Source organism: Sycon ciliatum, chromosome 6 (assembly GCF_964019385.1).
Source record: "Sycon ciliatum chromosome 6, ocSycCili1.1, whole genome shotgun sequence".
In the NCBI taxonomy this organism is placed as follows: Eukaryota; Metazoa; Porifera; class Calcarea; order Leucosolenida; family Sycettidae; genus Sycon; species Sycon ciliatum.
Genome location: NC_088648.1, coordinates 23,102,511 through 23,122,616, shown reverse-complemented (window position 1 = coordinate 23,122,616; position 20,106 = coordinate 23,102,511). Strand labels below are relative to the sequence as shown.

At 48.0% G+C, this 20,106-nt stretch overlaps 1 protein-coding gene across 2 annotated transcripts; it reads left to right on the top strand.

Moving 5' to 3' along the window:
- The first annotated feature begins 545 nt into the window (after positions 1-545).
- Positions 546-19,791, top strand: LOC135819733 (nucleotide-binding oligomerization domain-containing protein 2-like). Of its 2 annotated transcripts, none has more exons than XM_065332989.1 (6): positions 546-930; positions 3,598-3,670; positions 5,283-5,600; positions 6,731-6,850; positions 7,750-7,974; positions 16,976-19,791. In XM_065332989.1, exons 2-6 carry the CDS (start codon positions 3,649-3,651, stop codon positions 19,726-19,728), a joined length of 3,438 nt encoding a protein of 1,145 aa, XP_065189061.1. In that variant the 5' UTR covers positions 546-930; positions 3,598-3,648; the 3' UTR covers positions 19,729-19,791. The 2 variants fall into 2 exon arrangements, with proteins under 2 accessions (XP_065189061.1, XP_065189060.1); XM_065332988.1 differs by having other exon boundaries at positions 547-930; positions 7,747-7,974.
- The last annotated feature ends 315 nt before the right edge of the window (positions 19,792-20,106 follow it).

The following is a 20,106-nucleotide window of genomic DNA, read 5'->3' as shown; positions in this document are numbered from 1 at the left end:
GCATGAGTGCCGAAACAAAATCCCGTTTTCGCCCCTGGCCGCGCCGAACTACATTCATTCCTCTACAAAGACAAGGCTTGTCTACTTCAGTTCAAGGACAGATTTACATGTCAGACTAGATTTTGTACTTCTCCCTCACGCATCTATCATTCAGCTACAGCTCTGGATGTTTTGTCACGTAGATCTACTACTACTAGTACTAGTACTACATGTAGTACTAAGTAAAGACTAGCTGTCTTGGTGATAAAGACGTGACTTCAAAGTAGTTATGTGTAGCGCTAGCACTTCGACTTCGTACATCTACCATGATCTACCATGATCTACCATGATCTACCATGATCTACCATGATCTACGGCTACGCTCAAGTAGTAGACTTCAGCCTTCACTTCAGTTCAGGTCTTGTTCACGTAACTGCACTTACGTAGATCTACTACTGTAGTAGATTCCAGTGTACAGTAGACAGGGGTTTACTCATGCTCAGGTCTGAGTCAGGACGCACAGTAGCCAAGTCTCTTTCTGCCACTACACCGAGCCATAGCCATACCATAGTCATAGATCCTCTACGCTCCAGCGTGAGTGCAGTTTTAGAGACACAAAAGGACATCAGTGTTTGGTCTTTCACAGTAAGTAAAGTGATATCCCTTGCGCCGCGAGCGACGACCGGAAGTTCTTGCTAGAAGATGTCCTCAGCCTCACTGTCAGGCCCTCAGTCATTCAGCTGGACGTCTTGATCTTAGTTCAGGCTTGTTTCTATCGGCACGCTAGCGTCCTTCAATTCCATCCGCTCATCCGGTCTCCGGTGAGCACCGGCGCGGTGCGGAGTGCTGGAAACGATACTCCCATAGCCTCATAGGACGCAAGACGTCTAACTCTTACTCTTAGTATTACTTGCCGTGGAAATCCGCGCGCGCCGCATCAAAGCTTTCGGGGTATGTAATTAGTTTGCACTGCTGCCTAGTAGGAGGTCAGCGCAAAGCGGTTTGGAATCAAGTGGTGAGAGAGCTGCCACTTTTACTTACGACCCTCCTCCCTACGTTTTGTTCTTTATCTAGGGCACTACGGACAACGCATTTTACAAAACTAATAATAATTATTACTGGCGTGGTGGGCGAGGCGGGGGGGGGGGGGGGGGGGGGACTCTCGCTATGCTTGGCTGGCTCATTGTACGTAATGTTCAAACTGAAGGAAACGTCTGTTGTACTTGTAATACGGAGGATAGCGGGAACATCTTATTGTTTTGCAAATACATTCCCGTTAGTTTGAACACTTGTAAAATGCATGATGACCTAGGCAAGGAAAAATCATAGAGAGGCCCCTGATCTGGCAGCTCTCTCTTCACACAAATACACGCACTGGACAAGAGCTGTTGATGATCACTCAGGTAACACTGGTTGTACATGAAACAGTCTGCCACCCTACGGCCTGCTAGCTGGTACGTAATCAACTTCTTTTCTTTCTTTCTTTTTTTGCACATCTCGCGCGCAACAGCCGGTCAGTCATAATGGTGATAATCTGCCCCCCCCCCCCTTCCCTCGAACGCACCCACCCAAAGATACTACAGTCACACCTCCCATAACCGCACACATCCGTTTTCCAGAAAAATCCGGATAGACGAAGGAACCGGGTAATCGGACACACATACTCTGTGTGTGTGTGCATGGCATATGCTGTAAATCAGTAGCCAAAGATTTTCTTCCGGATGGCGAGGGATCCGGATAAACGAGGACCAGCTAAGCGAGGTCTGACCGTACAAAATACAGTTCTTGGCAGAGAAATCCAACCCTATCCATAAAGTAGCACCACGCTCAGGTGCACCGAACAGTGTGTGGAGTGCTAGGGCTGCGTATCGTCCGGCGCTATTTTATTCATGAGGTTGGATTTCACTGCCCAGTACCGTACGTGTAGAGGGCTGTGAACCCTGGCTAGGTCTGACGCTACTACATGTACGTTACATGTGTTGCATAGGGTAGGCAATAAAGCCGTGTATTTAACAACAGCCTACCAGTTTTAGCGTATGTGTTCTGAAATATGGAGAGAAGTGTCCGCAGGACACATGTATGCGTGTGTGTGGGGGGTGTGGGGGGTGTGGGGTGTGTGTATTGTTGTATCTGCCACCTTTGTTGGTCTCAGGGTTCATAACTTCATATACTTTCTATTTGAAGTATACATACCTGTTAACCATGGACTGCTTCTGGCTAGATGAACTCTTGTGTAATCAATGGTGCTAGTGACGCTTATATCAGATCCACTCTGATTTAGCCACCCACACTAGTAGCAAGTATTACCTTCACTGGGGGTAGGGGTAACTGCAGTTGGATCCCGGGACGGATACCCTGATGCCGTCAATCCTTTTTCTGCACCTTGCCCTCACCCACTACTGGGGTGTGGTGAGCCCATAAGTGGGATCATTTTTAATTCCACCCAGAGTTTTGGGGATTTCAGGGGGTGTTGGCCGTTGGGCGGTTCAATAGCCAGTTGAGCCATCTTTCCAAGATTCCTTGTAAGTCTCTCTCCCCTCTCCCGGGGAGACCCACGTGACCAGTTTTGGCAGTGAGCAACAAGTGTGTTGTGTGTGTGGGGTGTGTGTGTATATGTGTGTCTGTGTGTGTATGTGTGTCCCTGTGTGTCTGTGTTTCTGTGTTCGTGTGTTTGTGTGCCTGTGTGTCTGTTTGTCTGAGTGTGTGTGTGTGTGTGTGTGTGTGTGTGTGTGTGTGTGTGTGTGTGTGTGTGTGTGTGTGTGTGTGTGTGTGTGTGTGTGTGTGTGTGGTGTATACCAGACTAAAATTAGTGGTGGCCAATACATCAGCCTTGCAAGCTGTTGAATGGTGTAATCCCAGCATAAGTTGCTATGTCTAATTAGCATAGCTGTTCGCGATCATCGCTTCCGCGATGGGCAGGCTTGAGGTCTGAGGTGTGTGTCTGCGCATGTGTGTTCCTGACTTTTCTTTTATTCTCCTGGGTGGTTACCAAGAGCCAGTGCATGCCGGAGTATGTGGTGTGATGTGTGTGTGCGGGGAAAAAAAAAAAGACCAAAAAGTAGGGATTCACTGGCCAAAAAAAGCCACTTCATAGCTGTGTGGTGTACAGTCAACTTCGCTAATAACGACTGCGGATATAACGACCATTCGCGAATAACGACATAATTTTCATGCCCGGAGCAAAGTCCCATCCAACTGTGACACATATAATGAGACTTCGGGTATAACGACACTTCGTGAATAAGGACACTTTTCTGATGCCCCGCCGAGTGTCGTTATAAGCGAAGTTGACTGTATACCAGGCTGAATAGTAGCGGTCAATTCTTCAGCCTTGCAAGCTGTTGAATGGTGCAATCCCAGCACAAGCTGCTATGGCTTCTGCCGTAGCATCGCTATCATCGCCTCCGGCGATGGGCGTCCAATGGTCCAATGGTGTCTCGGTGTGTGTGTACGTTTCTGTATGTATGTGTGTGCACGTGTACATGTGCTTGTGTGTGTGGGGGGGGGGGGGGCGGAGGGGAAGTACATACATGTAAATGTATGTGTAGGAGTAATGCTACTGTATTTCAAGGCATTGTGCAGTTCATTTTCTGCTCTGTTCACTGCGTTTTGTTGCAGCTGTTGTGTAGGACATTCTCCACGGAGATATCTCCTGACCAGGGCACGAAGATGGGAAACAAGATCGTGCCTGGTGAGTTAATCGCTACTGCTAATATTCACTCTCTTTTTTATTACAGTATTGTTCGGAGTATATGCCGCACCCCCATTTTTGGCCACGACATACAGATATCTATCCTATTCAAATAATCAACGCGGACACAACAATTTTATGATGGCAATAAAGAGAACTCAGGATTTCAACCTGACTCCTAGAATATCTCCGTTTAAAATATGCGAATAATCGACGCGGATACAACCTATTTATCACAATTAATTTGATCAAGAAAGAAGAAAGGACCGGTAAGTTACGAGTTATGACTAACAGTCCCCCAAGCTCTTTTAAAATACAAGCAATTCACCCCAAAAAGGCCATTGCGGTTTATGTTACAATTGTCGAAGGAACGGTGACAAGTAGGGAAGATGTCTGTGTTTCGTTACCGTAACAAAATCTGGATGCTGCTCCAGTGCGGCTTACACTCCGGAAAATATGGTATACGTTAGGGAGTCATAGCATCGCAAGAGACGATACGGGCAACAAGAACAAAAACTATGTGGTTTCCGCTTCAGAGCTGGCGTATCGAGTCGCCCTTGGGACAGGACTGGTTTAGAGCACGCTCGCACACAGCATCGCTGATGCCGATTGAGTTTGGGGGTCAAGGAAGCGATTGTGATGAGGTCATGCAGTGATCTCGGATCACGCAGAGCTCCGAAATCCAGTGTTGAGACAGACAGCGTTTCGGACTCTATGCTTACACTTTGGTTCCCTAGTTGCTATGACTACCTGGTACACACCTGGTGCCTGGGTTTAACTTTCCAAAACTGAAGTTACTGGTTCTATTTGTGTCGCAATTCTTGAAGCATTCCTTTGATGCTTTATTTGGTGCTGCCCCTGGGTGCTGTTATAGCAGCTAATAGCTGCAGTGGTGCCATCGAGAGCTGTGGGGCCGAGATATAAGTTGATATGTCAATGGTACATGCGGTAGTGATGGTGCTTCAGCAGGTCTTTTTCCTCTCTTTTTTGGCTAATTTCTATAGTGATTGAACTGCTGCAACTGTCGTGGACGTTGAAATCTGATGGGATGCCCTTACTGCATTTAGCGTGTACCAGGTGTATGCACTGCAGTTCACGTTCACAGTGTAACACATGGACCAGCAGCAGTGCTCTGCAGGGGCTGCGCCCCGTGGCTGCTTGACTTCTCGACGGATTCCAATGTCCACTACAGTACTTGAGACATTTCCACTGTCAGGAGACAACGGATATTCTCCATTGCATGTAGTATCGAGAGCATTTCTGTTCTCCAATCTACACTGCAGTCACTACATAACATGGGAAATCCTACACCATCACCGACGCAAGTAGTTTCTTTGCTACAAATCCTTACGATTTCGATTGCAATCAAATCCTTCGGCCAGAAACCATAATCCTGGCAGAAGATTTGTTTGAGATTTGTACAGATCTGCACCACAAGGACAACTTTCTTTGATGATGGTGCAGGGTTTCCATTGTTCGTATCCAGCAACTCCATATATGGAATAAGTAGCTCCCCAGAGCAGAGTAGATTTTGTCCAGTTGACTAATTTTTTTATTAAATGTTTTTTCTCTCTGCCTCTGTGTGTGCGTGCATGCGTGTGTGTTGTTTTAGCTGTTACAGGTAGTCTATTTGACTCGCCCGAGTTCATTGCTGACATACATCCGTGGCTGCTGACTGTGGATGCCGACATGCTCAGGGAGGCGGCACAGCAAAACCAGCTGCTGCGCACTTTCGCCATCGTCGCAAGCCTGGAAAACATTCTGAAACGCGAAGGTCCGGTGGCGCACAACAAGAAGCTGATTCAGATCATCTCGGCCGATGAACTGAATGGATACAAACGCTTGTGTCACGTCGTTGCCGAAATGGGCTTCCACACCCGTGCGCGTCAGATGTTGAGCCAGCTACGAGAGAAGGATCGACCATGCCTAGGCAAGTTCCACTATTATTGCTTAATATTGACTGTCTGGATGAATATGGTTTACATATTCCTTTTGCTCTATGCAGAGACCTATGTCTGTCCCTAACGCATCTTCCAATGAAATCCAACCGGATGGGTCAACACTAGGCATCTAAATAGAGGATCACGTAATGCATTCCGATAATTTAAAGGGGAAGTTATGGCTAAAATCAAATTTTCACCAGTTGTACGGTCTCCGGGGTGCTGAGTCGAATGGTCTTGGTCAAAGGAAGCTGAGACGCTCCCTTCCTTCTTTTTTCCCAATCGAACTCGCGCACTTCTGGATGACTGCACCCTACTAGATGGGGATTTGTATGCAAAATGTCACTAAAAGCGCCATGTCGTTCTTATAAAAGCACAGCTGACCGCGATTGGCCCATACATGTATGTTGTAGTCTTTTGGACGCTGAGTCGACTGGTTTTGGTCCGAAAAGGCTGCGATGCAGCGTTCCTCCTTTATTCCCAATCGAACATGGTTGAACAAGCGGTCACGTGCTCCTGCGTACACCAGTCACCTGGTCACCGTGCCTGCAGGGTACAACTTACTAGCCTGTTTGACCTTTTTTGGGTGCAGTCCTGTCACTCCAGTTAAACCTTGGTGTGAAAGTTGTCGCCTGCTGGCGCGGTGACCAGGTGATTTGAGCACCCAGGAGCACGTGACCGCTTGTTCAACCATCTTCGATTGGCAATAAAGGAGGAACGCTGCATCGCAGCCTTTTCGGACCAAAACCAGTCGACTCAGTGTCCAAAAGACTACAACATATGGGCCAATCGCGGTCATCCATGCTTTTATAAGAACGAAATGGCGCTTTTAGTGACATTTTGCATACAAACCTCATCTAGTAGGGCGCAGTCACCCAGTTTCGGTGGAAGTGCGCGAGTTCGATTGGGAATATAGGAGGCAGGGAGCGTCTCAGCTTCCTCGGACCAAGACCATTCGACTCAGCACCCCGAAGACTATAACTGGTTAAAATTTGATTTTAGGCGAATTGTTAACTTTACCCCCCCCCCCCCCCATCCCACATCCATGCAAAGATTTGGTGGCTCCCGTTTGTTCATATGATATTGTTACATTCTTCTCTCCTTCTACATTCTCTCACAGATTTACCCAGCTCAGTTGACATGGAAACTACAGGCGTACGGCGACGAGCCCGAACAGGTGTGGGCCGTGGCAATGACGATAGTGATGGCAGACCAGGGTTGCAGAGTACAGATGGAAATGGTGAGGGGAAAGGATTCAGTTCTATCAGGCCTCATAGTCTATCCCAGTCTTGCTCTTTGCAGGTTTTTTCCACCTTATTTTTGCCTCCCTCCCTCCCCGTGCACCGACAATTGTTTTTCTCACCTCCCATCAGTGTCCATGCCGAATAGGCCCACTATATACATTGTTAATTTCAAGATTTTGAACTATAATTTTGTGCGTGTGTGAGCATGTGTGTGTGTGTGTGTGTGTGTGTGGCCAGAAAAAGTCACTTCAAACAGCTGTGTGGTGGATACCAGGCTAAAAATAGTGGCGGTCAATTCATCAGCCTTGCAAGCTGTTGAATGGTGTAATCCCAGCACAAGTTGCTATGTCTAACATAGCTGTTCGCTATCATCGCTCCCGCGATGGGCATGTCTGAGGTCTGAGGTGTGTGTGTGTGTGTGTGTGTGTGTGTGTGTGTGTGTGTGTGTGTGTGTGTGTGTGCGTGCGTGCGTGCGTGCGTGCGTGCGTGCGTGCGTGCGTGCGTGCGTGCGTGCGTGCGTGCGTGCGTGCGTGCGTGCGTGCGTGCGTGCGTGCGTGCGTGCGTGCGTGCGTGCGTGCGTGCGTGCGTGCGTGCGTGCGTGCGTGCGTGCGTGCGTGCGTGCGTGCGTGCGTGCGTGCGTGCGTGCGTGCGTGCGTGCGTGCGTGCGTGCGTGCGTGCGTGCGTGCGTGCGTGCGTGCGTGCGTGCGTGCGTGCGTGCGTGCGTGCGTGCGTGCGTGCGTGCGTGCGTGTGTGTGAGCATGTGTGTGTGTCACGGTGTGTGTGTGTTTATGTGTTTACATGTATGTGTGTATGCGGGGGATGTGCGTGTGTGTGTGTGTCCACTAAAATGCCCTTGGGTGTGTGTCTGTGTGTGCATGTGTGTGCACTGCAGCAGTGACTCATAGAACAGCAGAGGCGCTTGAAGAAGATTGCCACGGAGAAGAAGAGGGTCATGGAGCAGAAGAGAGGAATGAAACGGCTGTGGAGCATGAACCATCCTCATCAGTTGAACCAGTGACAGTACTGGCTCAGAGGCCCGTACCATTCCTTGCAATGGTGGCGGGGCTGAGTGTTCTTATCATTGCTGTCATCAGTGTCTACTACGGTTTCAGCTCACCAGGTAAGATCTAGTCTATGTGCATCTGTGCAGTCAACAAAGTGTCCTACATTTGCAACTCTGAACCTTTCGGTGCACGTCGTCTCAGTTTAATACTTATGTAGGTAATAGTTGCTACTTGCACACGCGAGGTGCTCAAACGAGGACAGGCTGTCAAGGCAATCAGTTGTGCAATATATTTTCCAAGCAGTTCTCATACAATGAAGTTGAAGACTCCACTGCAGCTGAACGTATGGTTGATTAATATATATGGTGGTAAATGCACACCTGGCATTATGGCAGTCCATAACAGTTACACGCCTGCCCACACACGCTCTCTGAACCGCAAAGTTATTCTGGCACAGAGCTCTCCTTCTCACCACCACCACCACCACGCCTGGCGCCTGGTCGATGCATGGTTAGCGGTATCCAACATAGCAGGCTGGTACATCAGGCATAGCGCATGGCACATAGCAGATGACACAGCAACGACATAGCTCGATTGCAGTGTACCTTTCGTCCCCGCTGGACTCATCAGGCAATCTTCTTCTTGGATGTCTTCACACGGAGCTTGACTGCAGTTTAGAGAGCGTGTGTGGGCAGACGTGTATTTACCGTCAAATTGCCAGGTGAGTATTTACCACCATATTGATCAACCATAAGTTCTCATACATGTCTAACAATAACTTAAATACACTCAGACCTCGTTTATCCGTGCGGTCCCGGACTGGACACTGCCCGTAACTTTGAAATGTCCACAACTCCGAATCACGTATATTTTGATGGGAAAAGGCCATAGATATGGCATTTGACATACAGTAAAACCTGGTGTAAGCGACCTCTGGTTTTAGCGACCGCCTGCGCTTGACGACCATTTTTCCATGCACGGACAGTTCTACACTGAAACTGTTGGACCTGGTTCTAAAGACCACCTGGCTTTAACGACCGTTTTTGCTTGCACCGTGGAGTGGCCGCTTAAATCAGATTTTACTGTAACCATTTCCACAAAAGTGACAAAAGAGTAGTAATATCTCCACTGAAACTCGCCGAAAAGGTACCAGGTGGACCGAAGTGCCCGTAACTTCTGGGTCCGGATAACCGACGTATGAGTGTAGAAAGAGAATAATAATTTCAAAACCTTCATGGTACTACTAGTGTGCAGTCATGATTGGGTTTTCTTTTTTTTTTGCCTGATATATCCAAGCCTCTTGCATGGGCAAAATAAACACAATTACGAGTGCAACCTCAACAGCACCGGAAGAACAACGAGCAAAAATGGCTGTGAAAACCGTCGAGAGAGCAAACATGGCTGTGAAGACAGTCGAGAGAGCATAAATGGCTGTGAAAACAGTCTAGTATGGAGTGATTGGGTTTTCTCGGGTAATTTTTGTGCGAATGTTCACAGCAAGAAAGTGATCATGATACCCGCGGTGCTAGGGAATGTAGGTGAAGAAGTTAGCCAGGTGATACAGATAGAGTGGTGTGTTTTGAACGGACGGAATAGAAGATTCTATCTATACACATCATAGTATTAAAGGTATACTCCCTCTAATTCGAATACGGTGTAATTCGAACTTTTTCGTTGTACCTCTCTCCTGCAAGTCGCTTCAAGTCAAATTCCAATGCGCAATTCGAAGTACGAAACGTGCTCCGACTGGATAATTCGAACTCAGTCTTCGTACAGAAGAGCAGTTTACAGTACAGTGACTATGTCATTCGAACGCTTATTTCGAAGTGAAATGGAAATGCTATAATTGTAATTAGGGGTGAAATGAATATTCCGAATATTCGAATGTTCGTTCGATAAGCTCAACCGAACAAATATTCGTTTATACGACGAACGAATACGAATACTTTCACACGGCGCTCTGCTACATACTCTGGCGTCGTTGGCTGGAAGGGCCTTTGCTTTCTCTGCATTCCTGCTGCTGTACTGGTGTTGGTCGCAGTCTCTGCCACCGATTCAGCCTCATTGAGATTCTTTTCATCATGGCTCAGTGGCAGCGCATCAATGTCAGAGTGATCGTTTGATCATCGTCTTAATCTTGACCCAACTCAGTCGCATCATCTCGCATGATCCCTGCAGCGTAAAATAATTCCTCGCAGTGAGTATTGAGCAGAAGAGCATCGTCGGGCAGAAGCCCGACGACCTTGAACAATGGATCGCCGCGCCGCTCAGTAGCCATTGTTGTTGTTGTTGTTGTTGTTGAAATTTTATTTTGTATCGAAGACCAAACGGGCAATGGTGCCCTGTATTATGATGGCGATAAAGTAACGGCCGAGAGCCAAGGATACAACAAGCAAGCCTCCACGAAAGAGAGAAAAACACAGAAAACACAGACTGCAAATACTCAAAAAGAAAAAAGAGAAAGGGAAAAAAAGAAAAATAAAGAAGAAGAAAGCACAGTTGAGTCACAGTTGAGTCACGACTCCAAGTCCAAGCCTAGATGCTGGCTAACCATAAAAATAAACCTTTAAAAGTCTCTTGAACGATCTATGGCAGGCGAGGGACTTGAACTCTTGGGGCAGGGCGTTCCATAATTTAACAGACGACTCCAAGTCCAAGCCTAGATGCTGGCTAACCATAAAAATAAACCTTTAAAAGTCTCTTGAACGATCTATGGCAGGCGAGGGACTTGAACTCTTGGGGCAGGGCGTTCCATAATTTAACAGCAGAAACGAGCGGCCGACAGTCACCAGAGACTCGCCTGGTGGCAGGGACAACATACGCATTTGGATCGTTGATCCGAGTGACGCCTTCAGTCTGGCGACGTAGGCGCTTGGACAGGAGATTACTAATTCTGGCGGTGTGGATACGAAGCATGAGGAGGCGGAGTTTACAGTGGGCGTTTTGGATGATGGGGATGAGGCCTAGACGGGTGTAGATGGGATCTGTGTGGGAGGGGAATGGCTGGTTGGCAACGCAGCGGATACATCGCTTGTCGAGGACCGAAAGCTGATGCCGTTGGTGCGCAGAGAGAACCGAGAAGAAGGCATTAGATCCATACAACATGTCCGGTAGTATTAAAGATCTGTAAAATAGCAGGGCTTGTTGCTCAGTTAAGCAGGAGCGAATGGCTCGCAGCGCCGTCAGTTTCTGGGAGGTCTTCCGTGTAATAGTTGCAACTTGAGTCTCCCACCGAAGCTGGGTGTCGAGATGTAGACCTAGATATCGAGCATTTGTGGTCTGAGCTAGGGGATTTCCATTGCATTCTATGTTAAGTAACAAGGGCTGCCTGCGAGACGCATGAAGGGCTAGAACGTGGGTTTTGGAGGGATTTAGTATTAAGCCGCTTTCTTCCAGAAAGTTGGCCAGGTTGGAGACTGAACGGGAGAGGGTTAAATTCAAGAATTCGACGGATTGACTGATGGCGTCTAGCAGGATATCATCAGCAAACAGCTGTGAGTGGGCTGGAGCTGTGATCTGTTATATTTCCATTGTGTAGATGGAGAACAAAAGAGGACCCAGCACACTTCCCTGAGGAACACCACACTCACAGGGAGAGAGGGCGGACGACTGGCCATTGCTCAGGACGACTCGCTGACGGCGGTCAGTTAGGTAGCTCATGAACCAACTGAGAGCCGTTGAGGTAATACCAAGCTGAAATAGATCTGTAACCAAAATTTGGTGTTTGACCTTATCGAAGGCCTTGCTCATATCGACAAGTACAAGACCTGTATGGCGCTGCTGATCCGCTGCCTCCAAGTATCTGTCTACAGCCAATGTCAGGGCATCTTCTGTGGAGTGAAGTGGGCGATATGCGAACTGGTTTGCGGGGAACAAGGAATTTCCGGAGAGGAACTTACAGAGTCTCGTGTGGACTACCCGTTCTAGGACTTTGGAAACTATTGGTAATAACGATATTGGTCTATAGTTCTTAGCGACAGCTTTGTCGCCTGACTTGAAGAGGGGACGAACATCCGCAATCTTCAGAGATGCAGGAACAACACCAGAAGCCAGAGATGCATTGATTAGTATGGTGAGGGACGGTGCAAGGACAGGAGAACAGTGTTTGAGGATTGCAGCTGGAACCTGGTCGCTGCCTGCAGCTTTGCGCACGTCGATGTTGGAGAGCAGCTTAGCGATCTCTTGCACACTTGCTGGAGCAAATTCTTCGAGGCATTCCTTCTTCGTGGGACCCAATGGGGCTGAGAGACGTAGTGGTCTAGTTGGGTCTGACACAACACCGCTGAATTGGTCACTGAGCTGTGAGACACTGACGGCTGGTGGAACTGAGGACTTGTTACGACCGCTGAGGTAGTTGATGGTCTGCCAGGTTTTTCGTGCGTTGGCCTGACTAGCAGCAAGAAGGTCCCTAAAGTAGATGGCTCGGAGATGTCGTGACATACGCTTGGCTTCGTCTCGGGCAGAAGTGAAGACATTGCGTAGTGCCGGGTCTGCAGGTGATGCTTTCCACCGTCGATGGGCCGCGTCACGTCGCTGGACTAGGTCATGTAGAGCTGGCGTCTTCCAGGGGAAGGATTTCCGGGTAGGAGCTCTTGGGCGGTGTAGACGGATAGGAGCATGAGTGTTCAAGGCCGCGACAAGTTTCTCCAGCCACATATCCCACATTTCATCTTCTGTCCGCGCAAAGCAGAAGTTCTCTAGATCGCTATTTAGAAGGTGGTGTGCAAATTGACCCATATCAATTCTTGCAATGTTACGGCCACGTCGCACGGTCGGTGTGCAGGACGTTGTGAGTCGCAAATCAAGTGCCAGAGCGAAGTGGTCACTGATTGTACAAGGTACTACGACACAAGAGTTCACATGATCGTCTCCGACCAGAGCGAGATCCAGGGTTGTTTGGCTGCCTTGGGGTCCAATTCTGGTAGGACTGTCCACTTGGTTCTTGATGTCGAAAGAATTACACAGGTGCAGCAAGCTGTTTAGCTGGGGGCTGTCGCGGGAGCTTACATCGACATTGAAGTCTCCAACAAGGACCAGAGGTGATGTGGGAAGTGTGGAGATGACAGTGTCTAGTGCATTCGTCAATTCTTGCCAGAATTGCACAGGAGTGCCTGGAGGACGGTACACACCACCAAGGAGAACCTTGGAACGCTGCCCACTGACCTCTAACATGAGCATTTCCACCTGGGTGTCAGCCTTCACAATTCGGGCTCGGAGATGATCTCTTACATATGCTGCTAAGCCTCCGCCATGAGTTGGCCTGTCGCGTCTGACCAGGGTGTAATTCTGTATGCGTAGGATGTCATCGGAAACGGAGGTTGTTAAGAAAGTCTCTGCCAGCATCATTATATCAACTTTATGGGAAAGAATATAATCTTCAATGTCATGCTTTTTATTGAGAAGATGGCAAACATTTAGGAATCCTATTTTGAGGTTACTTTTAATTAATTCATGCTGTAGGGGATTTACAGTGGGGCAACTATTTTGTGGCTGAAAGATAGGTGCATGAGGGTTCAAGGGTTGAAAGGGGGCTGCGTGAGGATTTAAACAGAACATTTAGTGCTCCTCTGCAGCTCGACCAGTTGCTACACTGTCAGCCTTGAAGCGCCATTCTCGAACTCTGACGTTTGAAGGCCAGAATTCGGGTTCCAGAACAGTAGCTTTGTGTTGTATTGGCAGAATTACGTGAGCAAAGGCCAACCCGAAGTACTTTGTCTCAGACACGGAGCACTTGATGACAGGTATATTTCGGCGTTCACACCATTTGGCGATCGATTCTGATGTGCACCCACTATTGACATTGCCTACATACAAAGCGCAACATTTTGTGCGGGATCCTCCCTGTAGTTGATCAGAGCGCTTGGGCCGGTTTTCATAGTACGACGTGACCTGAGTGCCTGGGTGACTTGTTTGGGGTCGTGTAGTACTGGCCTGCTGGCTGGGGCCTCCCCATGTGTTATCCCGTGCTCGCACCTGTGACGACTGTGCACGTGCCGCCGCGCTGTACAACCTGACGCTGTCAGCAGGCGGTTGTACACGTACGGGTTGAGGTTCAGGTGTGCTAGTTTGTACAGGGTCATGATCAGAGTTCCTTTCTTTGAGAGCCGCCAATTCTCCTCGAAGGGACGACACCTCCAACTGCAAGGCAGAAATTAGGGCTACCTTGGCGGCCAATTCTTTAACATTTTTTGCAATATCGGCCAATGCCTGCTGAACAACATCGCGCACCTTGTCAGACTGACCTGCTGAGTTTGTCGACGAACCAATACCGTTGTCGCGAAGAAGCTTGACTATCTGGGTACGGGAAAGTCCCGAGTGTTCCAGTCTGTGACTCTTGGCGAGATGCCGGATCTCCTGATTGTCCATCACAGCAAGGTCTACATCTGCTGGTGCGGTGGGTGACTCCTCAGACGACATTGTCACATCAAGGGGCCTGTTATGCCTACCTCCAGACCGGCCTAGTGCCGGTTGGGCTTGAAAATTTGCAGAGCTCAAAAAGTCACAACTGCCCCGTACTCTGCATTCAAAAAAAAAAAAAAAAAAAAAATCGTCGATCTCAAGCGGTGACAAGTGACAAGATCAGCGCGCTTTGCGTGCCAATGGGGCACAAAAAAAACACTTCCCGGCCAAACGAACAAATATTCGTTCGTTCGTTACAGGGAAGTTAAGGCAAAAATTAAAATATCATCAGTTGTAGTCTTCGGGGTGCTGAGTCGAATGGTCGTGGTCCAAGGAAGCTGAGACGCTCCCTTCCTCCTTGAATCCCAATCGAACTCGCGTACTTCCACCGAAACTGGGTGACTGCGCCCTACTAGATGGGGATTTGTATGCAAAATGTCACTAAAAGCGCCATTTCGTTCTTGTAAAAGCACGGATGACCACGATTGGCCCATATGTTGTTGTCTTTTGGACGCTGAGTCGACTGGTTTTGGTCCGAAAAGGCTGCGATGCAGCGCTCCTCCTTTATTCCCAATCGAACATGGTTGAACAAGCGGTCACGTGCTCCTGCGTACACCAGTCACCTGGTCACCGTGCCTGCAGGGTACAACTTACTAGCCTGTTTGACCTTTTTTGGGTGCAGTCCTGTCACTCGAGTTGAACCTTGGTGTGAAAGTTGTCGCCTGATGGCGCGGTGACCAGGTGATTTTGGCACCCAGGAGCACGTGACCGCTTGTTCAACCATGTTCGATTGGGAATAAAGGAGGAACGCTGCATCGCAGCCTTTTCGGACCAAAACCAGTCGACTCAGCGTCCAAAAGAGTACAACATATGGGCCAATCGCGGTAATCCGTGCTTTTATAAGAACAAAATGACGCTTTTAGTGACATTTTGCATACAAATCCCCATCTAGTAGGGCGCAGTCACCCACTTTCGGTGGAAGTGCGCGAGTTCGATTGGGATTCAAGTAGGAAGGGAGCGTCTCAGCTTCCTCGGACCACGACCATTCGACTCAGCACCCCGAAGACTACAACTGGTGAAATTTTAATTTTTGCCTTAACTTCCCCTTTAACAGAAAGGATATTTGGATTGTCAATATTCGTATTCGTTTCACCCCCAATTGTAATTCGAAGTTCATTCTCTTCTCCTTCTCTAGTAGCTCAAAAACCAATCTCTGGTCCGCTCCAGGATCGACAGTAGCGTTCAAGTAACCCACCTTCTCTCGAAATATCATTCAAGCCCGTACGAGGCAAAGTGCAAAGATTTGATTGAAGACGACTTCTTCCAGGTGGCTGACTCCGTTCGCAGATCTCAGTGGCCTTTCACACCGCACCAGCTCGTGCGCAGAGATGTTTGCGAACAACAGTACTCTTGACTGGAAGTCGTAAAAGTCGTCTATGCCTATGCTCCACTTCCGTTCCTCAGAACAACGTGCTGCTCTCCGATGGCCTTTCATGACGCGGATTAGGCGGCGCTGTTCTTTCCGTTGAAATTGTTTCAGGACAGCTGCAGTGCCAGACAACTTCTTCACTAGATGATCAAGATAATCATGTCAAATAGCTTTGTGTCGATCCAGTGATTTTTTTATAAAATGGCCTGGTCCATTGTACATGACCACCTACATTTCGTTGATGCGAATTTTAAATATGCTAAAATAATCAGCATGCGATTTCAAGCATTTTGACATACATATCAGTGCATGGGGATGCATTTGGATAATTAGAAGTTCCTAATAATTTGCTCACAGCTCGGAGTGAGAATAACAAGGATGCAGTTTTCAGGGTTATGGGCCGTTACACGCCCGATTGGTTGAGAGACTAACCTCCTCTCCCCTGACTCGCTTGTGAGGTCTGCATTCGCCACTAAGGTGAACAGGCATAGTGGTGGCCTGCGGATGCGAAGGCTAGTTTGTGTGTTTCTGAACATTCAAGCGATGCCGACGCGGATCCCGCAAATATTATTTATTCGAAGTTGGGGCCTGGCAATTTGAGGTTCGAATTAAAGGGAGTCTACCTGTAATATACGAAGTAGGTTAAGTCCTCTCTGTGCACATTAATTTTATTGATTTAGGTCACCTTCCCATGGCCAAGGAAAAGAGGCCAGTAATAAAATGGAGGGAGGGGGCAATAGCCAGACATGCCAGTAACTCGTTAGATTGTGGAAGATGTAGGTTAAATCTATGTTTAAGACAGTGCAGCACTAGAAGATGGCCTGGGTGTGTTTTTACAACCATATCTTCCAGAGTATAGGGCGCACCCAGATTGTTTGTCATGAAACACAGACATCCACCATGTTTATCACCGCAATTTTGACCATTGTAGTATATGCCGCACCTTGGGTGATATCCTGGTGTTTAAAGTGCGGTTTATACTCCTGAAATACGGTACGTAACGTTAGTATGAGTTATTTATCCACCTTCCACTCTTCTTCCATCACCATCACCATACTGAGGGAAACACCAAGTTCTGTGTGAGTAGTGAGTACCATTGATGTGTCTGGAGGGTGTACAATATCTAAATCTCAATGGAACTCTCCTCGCTAGGGTGGTGATGTGCAAGTGGAGCGGGTCAGCGTTGAGCAAATTAGCAAGTCGTAAGTGTCTGATTTAAGAATCCGGGTCGATTTTGTAACATATTTATCTTTTGGAATTTCTTTTCTTGTATCGTGTTCTGGTTTCAGTTTCACCTGATATGGGCCGTGTGGAAAGGCTACTGAAGATTCGCTACACCAAGACCAATAAAATCTTCTCACAGGTGTTTGGAGCGAGCACGGGAAACACTGTCGAGAACATCTACATCAACCTTGTCATGCTGCCAAAGAAAAATCTAAGCGACGAGTTCGAAAATGGATTTGAATCCAGCTCCGACGACATGTGGCGGACCGAGCATGCCTTCACTCGCGCAAGCCAGAAAATGCAAAGTGTTTACTTGGAGTCTCTTCTAAACAGCACCCATCATGATCAATCACCGTATCCCACAGGTCAGACTCTCGGCACGATAGTCATGGCTAGTGCTGGGTGCGGGAAGTCGTTTGTTTTTACGAGGGTAGCGCCGATCAAATGGGCAGCCGGTGAACTGTGGCCTAACAAGAAGCTGCTCGTTGCAAGAGAGTTGCGTTTCCCAGACGTGCACAAGGCTACATCCCTGAGTAAGCTACTTGGACTAGACGGCATTGGTATCGAAGACAGTTATGGCCAGCTGGAGATCTGTGATCATGTTCGTGAACACCCTGAGAGTCTAGTGCTAATTCTAGATGGTCTTGATGAGGTGAACCTGAAAGACATGAGCAGTTTTGTCTATGATGTACTGTTTGGCAAGGAGCTGCAGGGTATTCATCTCATAGTAACATCTCGACCATGTGCTGACATCTTCCAGTTGTCAGTATTACCTCACTTCCACCAGCACATCGAGCTAATGGGATTCAAACAAGATGATGTGGAGAAGTATATCCGTAACGTGCTAAGCCCGGAAAAAGCAGGGACACTGGTCGCAGAGGTTGGCCGGTCAGCATATCTGCGTGGCATGATGGCAACCCCATTCATGGCTCAGGAAGTGTGCGTGCAGTACCACTTTGGCTTGGATGCGCCACAGTGCATGACGGACATGTTTGAGCAAATGATTGTGCAGATTATCAACCGGAAATACGGCCAAGCATACAAGAATTGGAATGAGGTACCTGTTGAGGCACAACTGCTGGTGATGGAAATAGGACAGTTCGCCTTCAAAATGCTTGCCAATAAACAGATGATTTTCAGTGATGTCGATCTCCAGAAGCATTCTCTCAGTGAACATGCCTTCAAACTAGGCTTATTAGTGACAGGCGAGGAGTCTTTGTCAAGCAATGTTTTCAAGCAACATCGGTTCAGCCATCTGACCACTCAGGAGTACCTAGCAGCAATCTACCTTGCCAGACACCCCACACGTGACATCATGAACAGTTCCAGGATTATTCAACTGGTAGAAAGACTTGGTGCAGAAACAGCACACTTGAGAACATTCTGGACTATGCTTTGCGCCCAGCTTAATGCAGAACAAGCCGAATGCTTCGTGAACTCTTTACTTACGCTACAGAATCCTCAAGGGATGAGAATAAAAGGAGACTGGGTTAAGCACGACTTTCAGCAATACAAATCACGTTTCAATAGTTGGGATTTCGTTCAGTCACCAAATATTCCTGGATATTCAGAGATGCGTTTAGACCGGCGAAAACATCTTAGGAGCCTTGCCTTTCAATCCTTCGCCGAGCTGGCGATGCAACGGAGAAGAGACAGTTTCCCACTGCCGTCAATGCGAAAATTACTATCATTTCCGCAAACCTTGGATATTGAGGGAGATCATCATCCTGCAGAGCTGCGCTCAATCGACGTTGTCCTTCGCCATCACCCCCATGATGTTCAGATTGTTTCCATCAATTCTTGGACTCCTGGCACCAAGCTTCACTTCCCCTCATCATTGGCGAACTGCAGTGGTATCCGAGTGTTAAGTCTCGGACGTGCCTCTGAGGAAGGTATTCTGGACATTGTCACCTCTGCTTTACAGCATTCCGCCGGCAATTTACACATTCTGCATCTGCACCATCTTAAGATTTCTGCATCGCTGTTAGAAACAATCTCGTCATGTCCCAAACTTTACTTGTTGGACCTCGAGTTTCCGAGTCTGACGAAAGGGAACGCCGGTGCTTTTGCCAGAGCGTTGTCCAATCTCACAACTCTGCAGCAGATCTCACTGCAGAGCAGTTTGAGCCTTGGAAGTGATGGTGGGGCTGCAATCTTCCGTGCACTTCACCGAAGTAGTAATCTATCCAATGTTGGCTTTAGGAATTGCCACATGGCGGCATCGATGCTACCAGTCTTCACCACAGCTCTGCAGAACTGGAAACATCTGACGAACTTGAAGCTGAGCGGCAACAACTTCAGTGATGCTGATGCACCTACAGCTTCTCAGTTCTTCTCTGCTCTTTCACGACTCCCAGATTTGCAACATATTGATCTTAGCGATTGCCATTTGTCTAAAGTTACTGGATTTGCTTTTGCATCTGAGTTGTTTAATATTCGAACCCTAAATAACATAGATTTGTCCTATAATGCCAATCTAGGTGATGATGCCGTCATAGACATTTTGCATGCACTGAGGCAATGCAAAGGCATGTCTAGAGTCTCTCTGAATAACTGTAGTCTGACGGCCGCGTCATTGCCAGCTATTACCGCTGCTCTTCGGAGCTGGCCGGAGCTGACAACTTTGTCGCTCCGTCTAAACGACTTTAGTGCAGTCACAGCCGAACAGGCCAATGACTTCGTTGCTGCTGTCCACGCCCGTAGGAAACGTGTCATATGTTGGCTACGCGATGCTGAAGGCATGCTTCCCTCTAGGGACGAAGTACTTTCTCCACTGATATCCGTCCAGCGGCATCGTTATATCACCAATGTTGTTTAAAATGTTCCTTAGCATCATGTTGATATTAATAATGTTGTTATGTTTTGTTATTATGTTTTGCCTAGCCACTCAAGTAAGTGCAACAAGCGAACCTTGTCATTATTTCTGAGCGAGGAAGCTACAGTAAAACCTGGTGTAAGCGACCACCCCACAGTGCAAGCAAAAGCGGCCGTTAAAGCCAGTGGTCTTTAGCGCCAGGTCCCAGAGTGTCTGTGTAGAACTGTCAGTGTATGGAAAAACGGTCCTTAAGAGCAGGTGGTCGCTAAACACAGAGGTCGCTTACACCAGGTTTTACTGTGTGCCGATTGTGGTGCTGTGCACTGCGTTCGCAGAGTCAGGATTCTACTGTGTCATGGGATTACTAGTATTCGGATGCTA

Coding starts and splice junctions, on each gene's coding strand:
- LOC135819733 (XM_065332988.1), top strand. CDS start 3,649: ATGGGAAACAAGATCGTGCCTG. Junction 5,601..6,730: donor GAAGGATCGACCATGCCTAG/GCAAGTTCCACT, acceptor ATTCTCTCACAG/ATTTACCCAGCTCAGTTGAC. Junction 6,851..7,746: donor GCAGAGTACAGATGGAAATG/GTGAGGGGAAAG, acceptor TGTGCACTGCAG/CAGTGACTCATAGAACAGCA.